Source organism: Dipteris shenzhenensis, chromosome 14 (assembly GCF_047967505.1).
Source record: "Dipteris shenzhenensis isolate YYH24624 ecotype China chromosome 14, Dip_SZ_1.0, whole genome shotgun sequence".
NCBI classification, from domain to species: Eukaryota; Viridiplantae; Streptophyta; class Polypodiopsida; order Gleicheniales; family Dipteridaceae; genus Dipteris; species Dipteris shenzhenensis.
The window spans coordinates 31779689-31801193 of record NC_141609.1 but is presented as its reverse complement, the minus strand read 5'-3'; the positions used below and the strand labels follow the sequence as shown (position 1 = coordinate 31801193).

Genomic DNA, 21505 nt, shown 5'->3' with positions numbered 1-21505 from the left:
AGGACATGAGTGCAAGAAAGTTCTCGAGGGAAACAGCCGAGAGGCGCTTCTAGCGAGGTATCCGTTCACACACTTCTACTCTGCCCCAGGCCACTTCTTCATCACCAAGGCGATCCATTCTGCCTTAGACTCCATCCTCTCGGTCACTCCCTATGATTTCGCCTCACTCTTCTACTCTACCTTTCGTAACACAGTTCGCAAGCGTCGGGGCACATATACCTGTACTTGTGGGCCCCACCTCACCTTCTTACTTCATCAGTGGAAGGCCAACCCTCCGCCCATTGTCACAGGTCGCCTCCCTTCCACATCTCTCTCCCCTCCTGTCACCCCCTCTTCCACATCGTTCACTATCACTTCCAGTGTTCCTTCCCCCGAGACTGCCTCTTCTCCTCTTTCGCTCAGGAGGACACCTCGGCGAGCGCCACCTCATGAAGTCTGCACCGGAGCTTCTTCAGAATATTCTGTTACCGGTGCCACAGCGTTACCATCAGTGACATGTCTTGTATCTCCATCAGTCGTGCCCGTGCCAGGACTTGCCTCTCCATCAGTCACACTTGTCCAGGCTTCTCCAGCGATCTCCAGACTTTCCATGGGAGGGATTGCACCAGGTACACCTCCTGTTGTGCCAGTGATGACGACTGTTGTACCCGGGACTTCCTCGACAGGTGTATTGTTACGTAGGACTACAGCTGTTTCGTCTTCACCCCCTACCACTTTCACCGATGCAGTCATCACCACAGTTCAGGCGACCTCTGACCATGTTTTGGACCAGGTATTGGACCTGAATCTTAGCCTGGGACCCGACTCCCACTCCCATGGGCTTTCTCAGGAGATGTCATCCCAGGGTGTACTTCACATTTCAGCCTCCCCAGGCAAAGACAGGACTGGAGACGGGAGTGGGAGCCCCTCTCGCAGAGATGCTCCATCGGCCACTTCAGCCTCAGAGGAGGTATTTGAGGGAGGGATTCTGCCCAAATCTGTGGATTGCCCACCCCTTCATGAGAATGATATGTTCACAGCTTACATAGCTGCTTCATCGGGCCCACCTCTTTCAAATATTTCCCTGGTGGAAAAACAGAATGAAGATTACAGCCAACTACTATTTGTCCTTCACAAAAAACGCTCACCAGTATGTGGGGAAGAGGAGGATCTCACTCAAATCTTCACCATTCCCTTGCAGGACTGCCTCGCACAGAACAAAAAGCTCTCCAGGGCCCCGACATGTTTTGTGCACTTGGACAAATTGGCACCTACAGGAAACCTGTCAACCGAGGAAGAGGGAGCTCTTCCTGACATGTTTGAGGAATTGGGGGACGTCATTAATTTGGCGGACAAGGTCCCTGCACCTTGCTCAGCGTATCATGGATGACACCTTCACACAGCTGGGACAGCGGTCTTCAATTCCACAAGTTATGCTCATAAGCTCCTCTCTCAACAGCAACATTTAAAGTTAGAATTCGAGAGAGCTCAGGCAGCCCAGCAGCGCGCCACTAGCGTAACACTTCGACAACAGGAGGAAAGGTGGCAGAAAGAGAAGGACTCAGCAATACATGAGCGTGACATCGCTTGGAATATTCAGAAGGCTGCCCTTGAGGATCGCCTCCATAGTCACAGGCAGGAATGGGAAGCAGCAATGACATCTTTGCGCAGCCATCATGCTGCAGCCCTGGCAACTTTGCACAGCCAGCATGTCACCGAGGTGACCAGATTTCACCAGGAGATTACCAAGTTAAAAGAGTCTTTGTCTCCCTCCGAGATTGCCAAAGAAAAATCAGAATCCAGAGTGGCTGAATTGGAAAACAAGTGTTCATCCATGGAGGAAGAATTCACAGCTCTTCGGATGCAATTGGCCACCCTCCAGACTTCCCAGTCCACCTTGCAAGAGCAAAAGGATCATTACTACCGGCGATACCACCGATATAAAGACAAGTATGAAAATCTGAGAAATGTGATGGACACGCTTGAGTGTGAGGAGGAAGCACCCCATCCACAGATACCTATGCCTGAGCCAGAGCAAAGGGATGCGCAAAAAGCCACAGAGCCAAATACGGAGGCAGAAGAGGAGAAGGCAGAGGAACAGTTCAGCTTTACCACCCTCTGTAATCTCATAGAAGAGTTGATAGATGGCTGTTGGTGTTTGAGTTTTTTTTTCTGCACTGTTAGATTTTGCCAAGCTGTTTGGCCCTCACTGTAAATATCAGTGTTTTACCTTAAGGTGTACTCAGTTTTTTCTGCAATTTTCCATGCTGTCCCTTGTAATACAGCAGTTTATTTTTCACATCTCCACTTAATACAAATCATGGATTACTCCCACGGCCAACCACATGGTCTGTACTCTTTCTTTTTCCCACTCCATCACCATATCAATGGTTTGTAAGTTCATCTTTATTTTTCTTTGACGAATCGTCCAACCTTTCTATTCACCGGGACGGTGAATGATAGTGGCGGGGGAAACTGTTACCTTATCACACGACCACCTGTCGACAGGCGTTGACCACATGACGACATCTGTTGACCACATGTTGACCATGTGTCAACACAAGTTAGCCACGCGATCACACGGGTTCATCCAGGAGTACTGTCCGAGGCTGTCAACCATAGGTCGACACATGTCAACCACAGGTCGACACATGTTAACGGTCGACACATGTTAACCACAGGTCGACACATGTCAACCACAGGTCGACACAGGTCAACCACAGGCCGACACAGGTCAACCAGGAGTACCGTGTCCAAAGTGATCTCATCAAGAGCTGCGCACATGGAGAGTGAGCTTAGCACATGGAGCAGTCAGGAGTATTTATATTACACAGTGGTTCAGTGATACAGTGGTGCAGTGGTGCGGTGAACCAGCTCACCTGCACATGGAGAATTTACACCATCGGGCTGGCGAGTCAGGGAGTCAGAAAGTCGCCGAAGCCATCAAGAGGTGCGGTGAACCAGCTCACCTGCACATGGAGAATTTATACCATCAGGCTGGCAAGTCAGGGAGTCAGGAAGTCGCCGAAGCCATCAAGAGAGCCAGCGGCGCAACGGCTATCCTCAACAGCTAAGGAGATAAGAGGATGACCAATAGGAAGAAAGAGGGGGAATTCTCAGCGAAGAAGGGACCCTCCAAGGCGGGGGATGAGGATGAAGGAGAAGGGAGAGAGAAGAGGAGGCATTCGCATTCGGCATTCGGCATTTGGCATTCGAGAGGGGAGCGAAAGGGAGGAGAGTGAGGAGAGAGAGAGGCTAGAGCTACGAGCTCGCCAAGGAGAGAATGTGGAGAGACTTGTGTGCACCTTTTGTCTACTATGGGGATAGACCTGTGTATTCTGCTGATTTGCGACTTGCGTATTCTTGTGACTTGCGACTTGTGACCTGGGGACACGTCCAGTGATATGTACATTGGCCAACTCGGTCACTTTCTCATCTCGCTTGTCTCTTCCGGATATGGGGATTGTTCACCAGTGTAGGATTTTCTTATTTTGCTTATGTTGTGGAGTTCACCGGTGATTGTCATTTAGCATAGTGCACTCGTACGTCGTTGTCCACTGCAGTATAGCATACGACACTCGCACACTACTGCACGGTGCGCTCTGCACGATCCATTGCATTAGAGCATTGCAAAACTCATGCTTCTCACGCCAGTGGCCTTTGGCCTCCGGTAACACTTCCGGAAGGATAGGAACCCTCCCCCCCCAAACAACGGGGGGGACGGAGAGGAGGCGGGAAGGGGCGAAAAAGGAGGTGGGGGTGAAGGTGTGAAGGGGTGTGAGGGTGGTGAAAAGAAGACGGGGGAAGAGAAGGAGGTGGCATCGAGAGGAGAGGGCGGGGCGAATGGCGGGAGGGCGAGCAAGCGGGGAGGTGGAGCGGGACGCGGAAGGGGAGGCGAAGGCAGGGAGGGATGGCGAGGAGGCGAAAGAGCGTCGGGAGGAGAGGCGGAGAGGAGACGGGGGCGGAGCAACGGTCGAGGTGGGGGCGGAGGGTCAAGGCGGGGCAGGGAGGAGGCTAGGGGCGGAGAGGAGTAGAGGTAGGCAGAGGGGAGGCTAGGGGCGGGATGCCGATGGTGGGCAGCGGGAGCAGCTAGGTCCGTGAGCCACCAGAATGCTATACTGAAGCTCCTGAAGTTATTCTTCCCCCCCCCCACCAAAAACGAACTTCTATTAAGTAGGACTAAATTTGCATTTATATTCTTATGGATATGATAATTCCCAAACCAAATCTAGATTTTCTTTCAAAGCAGTGAAGATTTTTTTGCCTCCTTTGCGCATGTAAATCTTCAATCTACTTAAAGTTGACACAAAACCCAATTTGTAGTCCTTATAAGAAAAAGTTTTTTATGCTTAACTTTCTTTTTTTAGAGCTTTTGGCACATAAGTTTCCATACGTCAAGATCTTTTTTATGAAAATTCTGCCTTGCTTGACCAGAGTAGTCTGGGATGACCTTAAAGAGGGAGACCATCAGAGAACGTTTGCAGCATGGACTAAATGAAAGGGAAGGTGTCTCTAATAGTGTGGTAATTCTCTCCACATAAGCTTAAAGAACTCTACTTCTTTTTATTTCTAAATGTGGCAGTCGTCTGAAAAGGAGTGGATCAACCTATCTTAAAATAGCATGATTGTGTCACTGCTGACTGCAGGGATATTTTCACGCAAACCTTTCATCAGTTGTCAGTGTAACGAGGGTTGGTCTTTGTGGAAACGGTATTTGTGAAATTGCAGAGAGATGTACTAAAGAAGGGAAAAGTGCATTATCAGAAATCAGCAAATGTTGCCAAGAGGATTGTCCTTATGTAGCCTTAAGCTGTCCAGCACCTAAATACGGACCAAATGCACAAATTTTATGTTCTGGGCACGGCGTTTGTTTGGATACAACAGGACAATGCAATTGCTTTGGAGGTTTAGAACTTAACACCTTCTATACACGAATTTCAAGTTTAGCAGCAGTCTAGTACTATCCCGCAGGTTCAGAGATTATATCACCTTGGAATCCTTAATGCCGTTGGAAGATTCATGAAGAAATGATATGCTGGTTGACATGAATATGGATATCCTTAAGCTTCTTCCAAACAACTACATTTGGAAATCGATAATTTGATACAATGCATTTGCTGACCGTGAGATATTTTTGCATATGTGCAGAACCTGAACAGTCTTTTAGGTAATGGGACGTAATGATTTGATATTCTATGTTTCATCCAAGAGTGTTGTCTTAATGTCGTCCTATAATGGAACTCTTGCAGGATATGGAAGTCCAGACTGCTCAGAGTGTATGGAAGGATGGATTGCCATGAGTACTGGGACCTGTATTAAAATTCCTGACGTGACGTCATTGAAGCAACTGTATTTATCTTATCAAATATCAGAAAGTCAAAGTCTTACTAGACCACAATCAAGCAAACCTCCTAACATTGGAATCGCTGTACTTTTTTTGGGAATTGTGGTGATTTCCATTGGAGCATATATCTTTGCAAGGCTTCAAAGAAGAAGTACAACTGTAGTCAGAATACTTCCACCTATTCTCACCAAAGAAAACCTTGGAAGCTCTAACGGTAATTTTATCTTCTCATCAAAGCAATGACTGATCCCTCTTTGTTGTGGGCCATAAGGGAGGGGGATCCATTTCAGTTATGATAACAAACTACAAAATCGTTAAAAAATTGCAGTAGAAACGAATGACAAAGACAAGGAATAGAATAAATTCTGGTCATTGAGACAATTTATTGGATTAGGACATTATACATAAATATTTTCACATTCATATCATCTTGCATAGGTGATCTGGAAGGTGAAACACCAAGAAGCAAACTTCGTTGGCGGGCTTCCTTCCGTGGACTATCTGATGAATACGATATTATACCAATAACTCCTCTTGCAAATACTGGTGGCAGGAGGAGATCCTTCAATCTAGGTAAAATCATGGCAGATAATGATGTGGGTTTACCATTTTTAACTTTGAGCACTGATTTACAATTGTTCCAAATTCATTACATTAAGCGTTTCAAGAAAATATGATTCGGTAGTTAGGATTCCTTTGTGTGTGTTTTTTTCAGGGGGGGAAAGAAAAAAAACTTCTATCTAGTATGAAAGAAACTCCCAGAGCAAAGATCAAGGGAAAGTACATCATGCAAGCATGAGAAAACAAGACTCAAATACTTTAAAATCAAACTCCCGTAAGAGAGCTGCAAAAAATCCTAGAAATAGGTGAGCCGCTCCACTCCCTAAAGAAAACAGTTCTCGTGGTGGTGGTTGTGTGTGAGATGTTTGCAAATGGCCATGAAGGTGTGTACTTGGTCTATTTGAATACTAGCCAAATTGTATGCAAGTGGACTTGGGAATCATCTAAAGCCTCTATGCATTTGGATCTCTGAATATGCCACATTGCTATGCTCGCCAGAATCTCCTAGTATCTACAAAGGCATGTCCAGGTCTATATGAACAGCCAGGAATGTCATTTAGTGAACATGGTTCAATTGAATGTCATCGAACCGAAAGAGCCAGGATGAGTCATGTCTCCCATAAAACACCTAAGGCTCAGATAGAGAAAGCCAAGCAACCGAGCCCAAGGTCATAAAGAAAGGGGAACACATGAAGGTGCTCAATAATCTAGCGATCCCTTTTGAGATGATCCTCGCCTGGCCTGCAGTCCCCTAGGCAATGCTGAATAGAATCCTTAGTAGAAAGGCAATGAATACATGTGGAAGTTGTCCTAAACTTGGACCTCCATTGGTTCACCGCAATCCCTTCGTGAATAGAAGTCGAAAGAAAAGAGTGATTTTTCTATTCCTGAGGGATTTTCATAGTCTCTTCCAAAATGACTTCCACTTCAGGTCATAGGATTTTGAGGATCATATAGGTATGTCTTGGCCTTCAATGTTCATTTTGGGGGCAGGCTGGTCAGGCTACGAAGCGTATACTATGCATTTTCCATTTCAGCATGCCAGGGTTGTAGGCCATGTGGAGCAGTGTTTCTTGGCTTGAGGATGGTATCTAGACCCCAACCCAGATCACATCCTCTTGGGTTCATCGAGGATTCGGCTTTATGGAGGTGGTATTTGCAGCGAGGATCTTGAGAAGCGGGAATGGTGGATTGATACAGGACACTGAGAGAAGAGCCTCCCCTTCTTTCGACACACGGTCGATAATGCCAAGCAGTTTCAGCTTAGCCTCAGAGGCTGGAGGCCCACAAGAGCTCCTTATTGGAAGAATTTTCAGATTTCCCCCTATTCTTGTAAAGGTCCCTAGCCAAGTAGACTGAGAAGGAGTCCTGTCACATGGAAGAACCCAATCCAAGGGTATGATTGCATCAATCTGTTGGATTTGCACTGCAATCCATCTGAGGTGACTTACTACTTGGTGTCTGCAATCATATGGAAGTCTTTTGAAGATCTTCCAAGAATCATTGAGAAGGCAAGACCTCTCTCCCATCTAGACCATGTAAAAAGTGTGAAGTACCAAGCGGTCTGCTATGATCATCAAATATACTATTATTCCACATAATGGGTTGTCTATCAATGTTTACTTGAGAGAAAGGGGAAACTCTCCACCAAAGAGTACTCTTGAAGTTGGCCCAAGCTTTCGAGAAATGCTAAGGTGGGCTGAAGTGATGATCCATTTGGTATTATCCATCCAATCTCCACTTGAGGAAGGAGAACGAGACTGTGTGCTTCAAATGAAAAAATCCTAGAAAAACCCAATTCCTATAGAAGATGACGCTTTGTCGATAGGAACACCAACTACCACATCATAAAAGTAGAGGGCACAAACTTAGTCTCTCCAAAGGTTGGCCAATGGAAAGAAAGAGTTACTTTGAGCCAAACATGGTGATGGAATGTGTAAGATCCCTGCCTGAAGAAAAGGTGACAAGGTAGGAAAAACCTCCTTCCCTCAATCCAAGGATGAAGAATGGGGAGCTAAGGTAGGAGGGGGCTGCTCATGCGAGTGTCGAGGAACTAGAGAAGAATGAGTATGTGAAGCCTAAGCAAACTCATCCAAAGTCACACTTGAATTAATTCCAGTTGCAACCTGGGAAGGATTGATGACATCACTAGCCGCATCCAAGACTAGGAATATCAACCGCCTTAATAGGTGAGGGGTCAAAGGGTAGAGAGGATCCTCCTGATGTGAACGTGATGGGGAGTAGGTGTTGGGTGCCTTGATGGGCGTGCTCCTGGTTTTGAATGTGTTCCTGGTACTGATCAAGTGGCATGTGCCATTGATGTAGGATGAGCAAGAGGTGCTCAAGGAGTACGAGGAGCCGCACCAAAATACCTCTTTGGTGTTTTCTTCTTCCCTGGGCAATCTCTAACAAACACCCAAAGGTCCTGCAAATCCTACACTAGTCCCTCTTGCCTATGATCTCGATTGTCTGGCAAAAGAATGAGTCATCCAGACGTTGAAGCATGATATGGTCATCTGTGATGTTAGGGTCAGAGACAATGACCCTAACTTTAGTCACCCCATCAGACGTAATCGCCTCCTCTTGCTTAGACCAAGGAGGGGGGGATCTTTGTGACCACACCAAATGTAATATAGGATCCAAGCCCAATGTGAAAGGTGAAAGGAAAATTCTCCTGAGCCAGTCACCAAGGAGTTAGCCTTTAGCACAATACTCGCAGTCTCAAGAGAATCGAAAGCCATCTGGAAGAATCCCTGCCCCAATAATGGAACGTTGAAAAGGTTGGAAGCAAGGTCTTCCGTAAAGGCAGCAAGCGTCTAGTCCCTGACCTCCGATCTAGAAGGGTGGGACCCATGAATGCACATGAAAAGAGTGGTGGCTCTACATCCTTGTTGAGCTGTTGCAACCCGTTTTTTGAAAAATAACGGTTCTCGCAGTTGGTGGAAGAGTGATCAAGTATCGACTGAATGGGGATCCATTCGTCAATTAAGGGTGGAAGGGCAACTCAAACAATGATAAAGCTCCATCCATCAACACAAAGGCTGAAAGAAAGAAAGAAAGAAATTTTATTAGAGTCTTCAGAAGACCGATGGGTCTATGAGACTGAAAGAAGACCTGATACAAATCACAGTAAGGGTGGAGCTACTGAAACGAGCATCATCACCCGTGCTGAATCCTAAGTCTGATCATACATAATCAAATAAATCTGGATGTAACAATGAAAAGAAAAGGACTGGAGCGGAGTGGAATCCGTATGTCATGTCGCCCTGGCTGGTGCATAGCTGGTGATGGGACGCTGGCACCTGTCAAGGGGTGCCGTGTGTCTCGGTCTCCTAGCTGGACGAGGCTCGATGCAAGACCAGAGCCACCGTGACTCCCGTGGGACGTATCCCGGTTCTAAACAATGACGGGAGGTCTCGTGTGTCATGCTGCGATCGTCGGGTTGGGGTCTCTGTCACGTCTGTGGCTAGAGATTGGACGATCAATGTCACTCGATGGGAAGAACTCTGTGATCCTACTCTGAGAGGTGTCTGATGATGTGGCCAAGCCTCGTCGCCTGAGTAAGTACTCTCTGTGTCGGACCCCCTCGTGAATGAAGGCCGCGAGGCATCTTTGATCTGGGTAGGCGAGGAATCTGGAAAGGAGCCTCGGAGCCTCGATCCGTCTCTGAAGAGGCAGTGGTAGTGACCTCGGATCTCGTAGTACACTGGGCACCTGAAAATAAAATGCTCCTCCGACTCAACCTCCTGACAGTCACACAATATGCATAAGCGATGCTCCCTAGGAATCCCCTCTGCTCTGCCACTCTCTATGCGGAGGCAGTGTGATGATACCCGAAACTGTCCGATGGAGAATTGTAGTGAGTGAGGCATATGAAGCTCAGTGTACCCCGGTGGTGTGATGAATCTCTCCTCTGAAATACGAAGACAGTAATCTCTGTAGAAACTCAGCTTCACTGGAAGCTCCCTTGGCTCCAACCAGGTCCTAAAGGTGTGTAGCTGCATGAGATCCTCTCGTTTTGACATAGGCTTCCTATGTCTATTTTACTTAGTCCTTTGTGCCCCTTTTGTCCAAGCTTCTCTTTTGAACTCCCTTAATTTCCGCTTCCTCATTTTAACTCCTTTTCGTCCCTTCCCTCTCTTTCATTCTGCTTGTGAAGTCTCTCCCCTCCTGCCCTCTTCATTTCATGTTTACGTTGTCCCTTGTCATAGCATTGACTTGCCTTTGTTTTGTTAAGTTTGTGAATTCTTACAAGTGATGTGGTCTGAGCACACATACATTCTACCTATCACTTTGCATTTCACTTCCATATGTCTTTTCCTTTTTGTCCCTTTTTACTCTTTCCTCCTTATTTTAGTGTTGTTTTCATCCTTCCAGCCTGCCTCGTCCCTGTTAAATTAACCTTTGCTCTTTCTCAGTGTCCTTATCGTTCCCTACTTCCTTCTTCTTTCTCCTATTTAATTGATTTGCAGCTTACTGGCACTATTGGTCTCTTTTTTCTAGTTAAGGATTTCTTCAGCAAGTCTCTGCTGTTCATGTTCAAACATTATTGAACTGTAGGCAGGGCTTAGGTGCACCTAGAGGTTGTATTCGGATATACCCCTCATTTTGGTTATTCTCTAAGATAAACTCTGCATTCCCAATGCATCTGCTTTTCTTCTTTCGCTATTTGCCAGTCAAGTTCTAATAACTTGTCAGATATCTGAGAAATTGTTGATGAAATTGATCTGGTGATTTGCCTGCCAATCAGACAGATCTTTGTGACTGTCAAGTGCAGATCGGTGATTCCTTTTTAAGATGACTCACATGAGCTGAAAGCGGACTAGATAGGGAGTAGTTTGAGAGGGATTGACGCAAGTCAAGTTGCTGGAAGTTCCCATGTAGTCAAAAGAGTCTTTTGTGAAGTTTATAAACCAAATTCTCTTCCATTAAGCGCCATCTTCCTTTATTTTCTAAACAGAGTCATGTAGGCTCTGCCACTATGAAAAATGGTAGTCTTGTTTCATTTATTTTATTGACTATTTTGTGGTCTGGTTATGGTCATTGTGCAAAATGGAAATCCTACTTCGTCCTTTAGTGAAAGATGAAATGTTTTTCTCTTTTAAAGAAGCATGTGTACTATGAGCTAAACTAAGTATTATTTTGTCTTTTTAGTTCATAAATGTATTAGAATACCCCATATACAAAGTCTGTCCTTCGATGATGATAAGTGTGCTCTGTAAACCTGGGTTTCTAGCTAACATCAATTGAATGTTCAAAAACTCATCTACTGACCATATCAGGTGATCAAGAAGGTAACCAGACTGTAGAGATGCAATCATCAAATCAAAATGCATGTGAAGAAAGTGCAAGGTCATCATTCAATAGGTTGATGAATGATGAAGACCTCATTGATGAAGAATGCTCAAGAACACCGGAGGTGAGAAAAGTTGGAATTCTTACAAGAGTGAGGAGTTTAGGAAAGTCAGCACCCCTTTCAAGCAATGAGGCTATCGAAACACAGATACCAAGCCAAACCACATGCAAAGAAAGTGCAAGGTCATCATTACATATGCTCATGAACGATGAGGACCTTACTGAAGCAGAACAATCACAGATACTGAAGGCAAGAAAACTTGGCATTCTCACACGAGTGAAGAGCTTGGGACGGCCGTCACCTTTTCCGAACTTTGTGACTGATTATTTATCTGACTCTGACAGTGATTCAGGGTCAGAAGAGGATCAAGAAGAAAGTACTAATATACTGTTAGACACAGTTTAAAATGACTTGTGCAGTATATCGAATCTCAGTCCAGAATACTTGAAGGTGACTTGGTTAATCCAAATTTATCACACTTGGCAGAGTCCTCCATTGGAAAAGCTGACTTCTGCATCTCATATCTTGTGATAGTCTTCTCCAAGCCCTTTGGATTTAACGTGTTTACGATATTACTTTTTGTAATTTACAAGTACGATGTATTTAATGCATCATTGGATGGAGCTTACAAGTTTATTTCAGGATGTGAGTGTAAACAAAAGTTATGTAATGTAGAGTTGCTTTTTCTTCTTGCTCCCATGGTCTTGTTAGCTTTTGCTGACCTATCCATTTTCCTTTTAGAGCCTGTTTAAATCAGTGTCTTCTTTGTCCTACACTACATTTTCATGCAGCACTGAGTTTGGATCTTCAGACAAATCCTCAAATATCTTATTTCCATAGACAATCCAGAATTGTTGAAACTTGAGATTTGACAACCAGAACGTGCCAAATACACTTTGCTGCTAAATTGACGGAATTTAAAGTAATTATTTTGGTTTAATGAAAACAGAGGTGCCTCTAATGAAAGAAAGTGATATCACGCACACAGCTCAGTAGCTGCACAGACTTCTATAATTTCTCTACAATAAGCATTAGACAAATATCTGATTGATAGCCACCAGTTCCAGATTTGACTGTACTCTGAAAGCTTCATGAAACAAACGTGACCAAGGACTTCATTTCTTAAGTAAGCCTGCTCTGCCCCCATCCCCCCCTCCCTCCCATCTCAACTTGCCGTCCCATTCTTCAGCCCAGGCAAAGAGTGTGACAAGAAGATAATGGTCAGCACAGACTGTTGAAGGCGAAGTGCAAAAGAGATGCAACTAGAGCAATGGGACCATTGTTGAATGAGGGAGTTCAAGGAGTGAGGCATCCTTTGTGGCGGTGTCTTGGTGCAGTCCGGTCATCCAGTGGCATATGACAGCTGGAAGCTCCTTAATGGATTGGGGGCCCCAATACCCTGACCCACGAGAAAGAGATGACAGTTTTGGTGCATTGTGTGCGCACCTGGAAGCACTAATGATGGGTGGCCACTTTGAAATTTTTACAGACCTCTTACTTCATGACTCAGCCTAGGATTTCCTGGTCTTTGCAATGTGTTCCCTCATTTAACATCAGTCTGGTAGAGGGCCCAACACGACTTGATGGAATGCTCTGATCCATTACACCTCATCCTGCTGCATCCTGCTGAGATGCCATGATCTGGATTCATGATAGTAAAATAGCGGCGGCGGCCACACGTCAAGCAGCAATTTCTTGCATGTAAAGGTGATTCCCTTGAATGCAAATGATGCAGAGTTAGATCATTGTACTCATCAACTTTGCTGCAGCATCCCCCCTGCCAACTGCAGCATAAATATTTGATAGAATAACATATGGAGCAGGATTCTCCGGCTCCAATTCCAACACGTACCTAAGAGCGCTTTCTCCTCGCAGAACGTCAGTCTGACATTTGCAGCCACCCAGCAGTGCCATGAATGAAACTACTGTGGGCTGAAACGGCATGATGTTGATCAATTCCTCCGCCATATCCAACATCCCTGTCCTACCAATTAGGTCAACCATACAATCATAACGATCCACGTATGGTGAGAGGCCATAATGTAGGTTCATAGAAGCAAAATAATGACCGCCCTCATTAAGCAGACCAGCATGACTACATCCAGTAAGAATACTGACAAATGTGGCCTTGTCAGGCAGCACTCCTCCTCCTAGCATATCATCAAAAAGTTGCAGAGCTTTCTTACCATGCCCATGCTGGGCATAAACTGTAAGCATGGCATTCCAGGAGAAAAGGTTCCGCTCAGGCATTTTTTCAAAGGTTCGCCATGCATCCATTAGGATGCCACACTTGCCATACATGTTGAGAAGTGCGTTCCCAACTTCAACATCGGCCTCAAATCCATGGTCCAAAATGAATCCATGCATCCATCTACCCTCAACCAGGGCTGCATAGCTGGCATATGCAGCAAGCACACTGACAAAAGTGAACTTATTTGGCATTATGCCTCCATGCTGCATTTGACTTAACAGCTGCAAGGCCTCACTGTCCTGACCATTCTCAGAAAAGATTGCAATCATTGCATTCCATGAAATACAGGCATGTCATCAAAAATCTTCTGAGCAATCTGTAAGCTGCCACAGCTCCCATACATACTAATAAGAGCAGTCCCAACAACTACCTCTGACTCAATGCCACTTTCAACAATAGGGCTGTGTATCTGCATCCCTTCAAACATTGCAGCTTCACTGGCACATGCAGCAAGTACACTGACTAGTGTAACTTTATCTGGCATCACTCCTTCTCCCTTCATCTGGTTGAAAAGCTCAAGGGCCTCCTTGCCTTGTCCATGTTGTGCAAACAGTGCAATCATTGCAGTCCATACTACCAAATCCCGCTTTGGCATTTTGTTGAATAGTTTTCGTGCATCCACCAGACTGCCCTGTTTGCCATACATATTGACTAGTGCATTCATTACAGCATTTTCTAGTTCAAATCCACTAACAGTAATGCGTGCATGCATCCTCTCACCTTCATATATGGTGCCACATGCATCCAGAATGCTGACAAAGGTGACTTTGTCTGGCACAATTCCTTCCTTCTGCATTCGCTGAAAGAGGTCCAACGCCTGCTTGCTGCACCCATGTTGGCTGTAAACTGCCATCATGGCATTCCATGAGACAAGATTCCGTTCAGGCATTTTGTCAAAAATCGTCCATGCATCCTCCACACTGCCACACTTGCCATACATGTTGACAAGGGCAGTGCCCACAAAAACGTCCCACTCAAATCCATTGTCACAGACATTGTTATGCAAAAGCTTGCCTTCAGTTAGGGCTGACTGGCTGGCAAACGCAGAAAGAGTGCTTACAAAAGTCATCTTATCTGGAATTATTCCATCCTGCTGCATTTCATAAAAAAGTCGTAGAGCTTCCTTGCCCAAACAATCCTCAGCATACAAACCAATCATAGCAGTCCACGAAACCACGTTTCGCTCCGGCAGTTTGTAGAACACCCTCTCTGCGTCTATCAGGCTGCCACACTTACCATACATGTGGACAAGAGCAGTTCCTACAATGACATCCACCTCAAATCCACTGTCCACAATGCGGAAGGTTCATGTGAATACTTAGAATATGTGCCCAGCAAGGGCGCATGATCTTTTCCCTGTCATGGACTATTGCTAGCAGCAGATGAACAAGTCACAATCCAAATCTTTTGGGGTGCGAATACGACTTCGTGATGAAATTTCTGGTTGTATGAATGAAATGCCATTCGATTGGATTCGAAGCACAAGTTGATCGAATGAAATTACTCGTTGATCGAATGAAATGCCACTCGATTAGCAAGTTCAACAGGACACAATCAACCAAAACAAGTACTTTCCACTTTTCCATTCGATCGGATTCATGCTGCAAGAAAGACGTAGATTGAGGACCTTTACACACTCCAGCCCCCGCCCCAAGCCTTTGTTACAGGTGCCACATTGAAATAAATTAATGACTTTTTGGCCTAGGCCTTAGAGGAGGCGAGGGCCCTACAAAGCGAAAATGGCCCTTTTCGATTTTCAAAAAATCTAGATTAATTTTACAATCCACTTGCTATTTTTTCATCTAGAAATCCTCCACATTTTCAACCTCTCTCTCTCTCTCTCTTCCTTTCTCTCTCTTTCTTCCTCCTCTCGAGCAGGCCTATTGAATGATACATATCATTCATCTTGTTTCATTCATAAGGCCTTCCCAAAATGTAAAACAAAGGAGGTAGTGAATGGAGAGAGCTTAGGAATGCTTAAAAAAACGAGGGAGCCCTATGTCTTGAATGCTCACTGCCAAGCTCGTCTCTCAAAGCCATTAGTGCACTTAACTCCCATTTGACGGCAGCCAATCAAAGCATCACACCTATTTTAGAAGCAAATTAATCCTAAAAATTTTGAATTTCTGCTTTACAAAATGAGAACGATTGCTAAGGCTACCCAAAGGGCAGGCCAAAAAGGAGGTCCTCTGCCCAAGAGCATGGGTGGGGGTTTTACATAGTTGAAGGCATTTATTGCATCAAGGTTGGTGGGGCTTGAACGTATAATACCTTGCCACATAGTTTGTGTAAGGGCTTGGGTAGTGTGTAATGACCCTGCACACCACTGCAAATAGTGTTTGAATGGCCTTATACCTATATTCATGTGTATGAACTTCGCAAGGAGATCAAACTCATGCTCGAGTTCGAGGAACTCTTCTCTAAACATTTTTTTGAAATCAACACAACTCATAGGCTTATCTTTCAACTCCCTCCACCAATCTAACGATTTCCCCTTAAACATCCCCTATGCCATCTGGATAGGCCTTTGGGTCAATACATGCCAAATGCACCCAACAATAAGGCTTCTGCCACACGAAGTGTCAAGTTCAAGCCCCACCAACCTCACTAACGATAAATTTTCATTCGTTAAGAAAGTGCCTGCCCATATGCTTGGGTAGGGGGTCTTGCCCGTCCACATTTGTCTAGGTGGTAGCTCGCCCTGTACTCAATCGAACGGGAGATTGGGAGAGTTTACACACAAGTCCCAATGGGGATTTGATTTTCATTTTTACACAAGGTAAGTGGCTAACATTTTCTTTGTGACTGCACTATGGACAAGCTATCACCACCAGATGAGGTAAGGTTTCTCTCTAGCGAATTATCTATAAACACAGATTTCACGCGTCCAGTTGGACATATTCGTCCGGACGGGTATGAAAGGCGCCTAAGAAGAAGAAGAAAAAGAAGAATTCTTTTAATGTGAGGCCACAAGGCAGGGCCCTCAAGGGGTTATCATACGTCGATCCTGGGGATTGAACTCAAGACACCAACAACAAGAGTCACTCCTGTAACCAATAAGGCTCCTCATCAAGAGTAATTGTGAACTCGAAAAGTGGAAAGTACTTGTTTTGGCATTTTTTCTGGGAACTTTATGGCTTTGGTGGGCACCGGCCCTCAACTTTCAATGGTAATGGGAATCAGAGTACTCCACGTCACTGCCTTGCTCGAATGAATTGGGAAAACATGCATTGACCCTCACAGATTGTGTGCACTCGCATTTGTACATGCCACACATCCACATTGTCACGCCATGACATCCATGCCATAGCCTGTATCAAGTTCATCATTGCGGTTGTGCCATGTATCACGTAGCCAATCCCCACACTCTAATCTGTCCTTGACGACCCACTGGTCAACATCTTGCAATCGCCATCTTTAAAACTGCATATATAGAGTACTCAGGCAATTGCTCGCTACAATCATCTGCAGATCGGATACTGCGACCGGGGCTACGATCGTAGAAGTGCTTTCTTCACCACCCCAATGCCCACGTTTTTTAAAACTAGAATTGCCTCTCGATGCTGTTCCTTGCACCATCAAACTTAGGACTCGACGAGTAAGTTGAAGACCAGCTACTTATACACCTTCAATCGGCACACCATCAACTAATCATCAAAACACAAACACACACATCAATATGTATTAGTAGCTATAATTCTCTGACAACTTGAATAGATCCATCCCTTGGAAAGGCATTCCTATGCATATTTCTCAAAATGTGTCCTCCACATACATATCAAGAAGTCCAACATTTCAAATGAAGCTTGGGATATAATTTTAAAAATGTTGTATGTGGAGTGTAATCTTCCAAATCCATTTCACAAGATAAGAAGAATTGTTGGCATGCCGACGTGATGCGGATTTGTGCCTCTCCTCCTCAGTGGATCTTCTCTGGTATAAGAGCTTTCTTTTGCTTCCCCTTTGTCTTTGCTTTGGAGAGTAAGATACAAGCCCTCCAAGTTCAGGCCTCTATTTTTGATAGTTTTGACAAGGTTGTAAAAGTACTAAAACACCTTTCATCCTCAACTGAGCCAAGAATAAAGGTTTGACATAAATTTGCAAGCTTGAAGTACTTAGAAATGTTATCTTATAGGAATGTATTGCGAGAGAGCTCGTTCCAAAGCCAAACCATCGAACCTTGCATTTGAACATTTTCCATTAAATTACTTTGCTGGTGCATGACTTCTCCAAAAAGGGAAGACTGTGAATAAAGCTTTCCAAAATCCAACAAACCATTGTACTTTATATTGTCCATGTCAATGTCCCGTCCAAAGTGCTTTTTGAGAGCATCCAAATGATTCTTTAGACCTGCTTTGATACTTTCATAAGAACCATTGATCCAAAAATGTGGAAATATGATGGTAAATGCTTCCATTAGGTCATTTCATGGAAACCTACTTCTGATCTCATCTACCACTGCACTTGCAACTTCAGTAAGGGCATTTTTTACTGTTTGTACTTTCTTTAAAAAAGCCTCTTTTTTAATGTATTGTAGTCTTTTGTGTCGTTTGTTTTCTCTCGTCATCCTGAAAACCTGATTGTTTGCATGAAGGCAAACATATCCTTCCTAGTCACATGTTAAAAGTGAGGAATCCCCATCTAGGTCTATTAAACTTTTCCAATCTTTATACAATTTCTCGTCTTGAAAACTCGAGCTTGAATTGAAGATGGTTAGTGGCACTCCTTTGGCTGCCCATGTCAATTACATGCGGAGTCTCATGACTCAACTTGCTTCTATCAACTCTCCTATCACTACAAATGATGCTATGGTAGTGTTGCTCAAGTGTATGCCTGAAGATTATGATCATGTTGTTACCACTTTAAAAAATCTTCCTAATCCTAATCTTGAAGGACTTATCTCTGCTCTTTAAGAAGAAGAATCATAACGGATTCTGCTTCTTTAAAGCCAGATCTTAAAGATTCTTCTTGCTCGATAATAGAATGATGGAATTGCTTGCCTTCCTCAATGGGGATCTCAAGGAGGAGGTATATGTGCATCAACCCCAGGTTTTGTTGTGGTGCTACATTAGATGCTACTTTAGCATTTCTAAGGTTTTGAAGTTTTCAAAAGCATTAGTACAACTGTCGCTACAACTTTCTTTTAATTTTCTATACCTGGATTTGATTGAAAAGCTTTCATTTAGCCACCTATGTGAAGCATGTAAGTGAAAGCATCATTGATTGAAATTTGGTCACAAGTCTTTGCTACATTAAATGCTTATATTTTGAAGCTTTTTAGTTGTTATTCTAGCCTTGTAAGAGAGAAGACACTGCCCAATTCCTGGGTTAGACCCTCTCATGGCTACCATATTGAATATAGATAAGTTCAATGGGAAGGGCTTCCACACATGGCAGATGAAGGTCAAGTTTACATTAATGAGGGAAAACCTCTGGGGACTTGTCAAACCGGCTTCAACTTCTTCTTCAACAGCCTCCAATGCTAGAGAATCCTCAGCTCCGAACTTAGAGTCTCCTTCAGAAGCTTGACATTATTTTTGGTGCTAGCTCTCACATCTCAAAATTATCACTTAAGATTGCTTGAGCTGATGTTAGCGGATCTTTGTGGATTAAGTTTCGTGTTTTTGTAGCAAAGGAAGCATGGGTATCGCCTGTTGATTCTATAGTAAGGGATTCCAAGCATTCAAGCAAAGGTTTCCATAGTCTTTCAGCTACTACTGTTGAGAAAGTGATGAATAAAGTTGGAGGGCCAAGTTGCCTTACCATGGTGAATAGATTTTTTTGTAGTTTCATCTTGTAGTCCGATGATGTGCCCATGGAAGCAAAGTCATGCTAGCCAATGTTTCAATGAAGAAGACGTTCTACATCTGTGTTTTGTAGTGCATCGTTTTCTTTTAATGTTTGTCCACAAAGCTGTGCTTTACGCATCCGAACCCAAGTTCACGATAAAATTTGGCACACTAATCCTTTCATGGTTTTGCAAAAAATGTTTTCTATGGAGAATGCAAACTTGCAATCTTTGTTTGTGAGTTCCCATTGTGTAATCTCTTGGTACAAAGTACAACCTGGGATGTTATACATGCATGGGTGACCAAAGAAGAGCCTAGGGAATGCAAGTCCTTTGTAGTGCTTGTCCTTAAAGATGCTAAGAGGTGAAAAGCCTTCAGAAGGAGCCATAACTATTATTTTTTCTTCAAAGTCAATGACTTGTTGGCTACTGTAAATTCCATATACTAGCATGTCGGTCTCTATGTCATCATTCCCATCGTTATATAATGTTGTTGTTGGTAAGTGCTCTTGCAATTGCTCTTTTTGGAGTGCGTCAATGTGCTGGGCCCATGCGTTGTTTAACATCACACATTCTTGCTTGTATCATAGGGTAAGTAAAAGTTCATTCAATGCACGTGTTGTAAGAGTGGGCCTTACCAATCCACTCATATAATGATGTGTGTACTAGAGTTTTCTCTTGATACCAACCATGGCAGTTACACCGTCGGTAAGGAAGCTTGGGAGCACACGTTGAGCTTTGTCAATATCCGAAAACACGTTCAGAATGCTCCCCTTGATACCGTATTGAACGTCAAAGCTTAATTCACATATTTGAGCAAAAGGGATTCGTATTGAAAGAAGACGTGCTTCAATATCATTTGTTGTACTTGTGTACTTTATTTTCTTTAAAAGGGGCATGTTTTTATGGCAGAAGGTTGCAACTACTTTCTTCTTAATATGTTTGTAACAAATTGAGCACAAACTTTTTTCTTTTAAAAGCACTTCACCTTCAATGATATGATTTTGAAGAAACAAGGTAGTCATCTATGGTGTTACCATTTTTAGCTTTGAGAGAAATGTTAAAGTGTTGCAACATTTGCAAGCATGTCGAGGAGAATCTTGTATTATTTTTAAATATGTAGTGCAAGCATTATTGCAAAAAAACTCTCTTTCTTGATTGTGTTTGTTCATGTGAATGTACCATTGTAGGTACCTTAGCAAATGGAATTTTCTACTTGTATAGCATGCTCTATGGTAGCTATTGTATGTTGCATACTCAATGTATTAACCCTTTGGACATTTGCATGGAATTTCAAGTATACACATATACACGTTTACATGGAATTTCGAGTAAAGGAGAAATTTGCATTGGAATAGTTGTTTCATCAAGCAAAATGGTGTAGAAGCCAATACTACCAAGGTAGCAAACATGAAGGGCTTTGTATGTATTTGTTGTTGTTAGACAAAATACTTTGAATGAGAACCATAAAGGCTGCGAAATCTTTGTCAAGCAACTATATAATAAAGATCTTGATGTCGAAAGGGTGCCTGCCATGTTTGCAACTTCTTTGGGATGAGCAATGTCATCTGTCCAATCGATGTTAGCATTATGAAGTACATTCCAAGAGCAATTTTTCGAGTTTACACTTTCTTCAATGCCTTGTGTAAGGATTTGCAAGAATGATGAGTATGATTGTGAAGGATTTAGATCAACTAAGCATTTTATATCTCTGTATTTTGAGGGTACCTTCATAGAAAACTCATGTTAGCATAAAGATCAAATGCATCAAGATTTTCTAGAAGTTGTTTTTCAAAGGACAAGTCCATTTTGTGTGCAATGACAAACCAATTGGATGTAACACTTGGTCAACAAAGATAGAAATGGATCCCAAAAAACATTTGCTTATATTGTTAGGAATGCATTACATATCTCTTTTGAATTGTCAAACATTTGCTTCAAAGCCTATCACATGGCCTTAACTGTTCACAGTGAAAGTGTCGCTATGCTTGATGCAATGAAGCACTGAACAGACAGGAAGAATGCTCTTATTGTGAAGGTCCAAGAAAGGCACCTCCAATGATAGAATGCTATCTACATGGGAGCCATGCAACTTGATAATAACCTCATTAGCTCCATGTGACACTATTGTCCTTGTCAAGCTCGGAGTTTGGATAATGGGTTGCACACCATCGCAGCTATAACAATAAGGTCGGTGTGATGATGTCGATTTAGACTTGTATTGAG

General features: G+C 43.7%; 1 protein-coding gene and 2 pseudogenes across 1 annotated transcript in view; 1 reads left to right on the top strand and 2 right to left on the bottom strand.

Moving 5' to 3' along the window:
• Positions 1-11858, top strand: part of LOC147894483 (uncharacterized) — a 214759-nt gene extending 202901 nt beyond the window's left edge. Inside the window, exons 14-18 of the mRNA XM_087385319.1 lie at positions 4419-4502; positions 4626-4884; positions 5229-5537; positions 5762-5896; positions 11167-11858. Coding sequence (XP_087241445.1) covers positions 4419-4502; positions 4626-4884; positions 5229-5537; positions 5762-5896; positions 11167-11645 — 1266 coding nt within the window. The 3' untranslated portion in view covers positions 11646-11858. The remainder of the gene's footprint in view (positions 1-4418; positions 4503-4625; positions 4885-5228; positions 5538-5761; positions 5897-11166) is intronic.
• A 1119-nt stretch (positions 11859-12977) lies between these two features.
• Positions 12978-13760, bottom strand: LOC147894482 (pentatricopeptide repeat-containing protein At2g13600 pseudogene; annotated as a pseudogene).
• Positions 13757-14734, bottom strand: LOC147894481 (pentatricopeptide repeat-containing protein At1g11290, chloroplastic pseudogene; annotated as a pseudogene).
• Positions 14735-21505: the final 6771 nt, after the last annotated feature.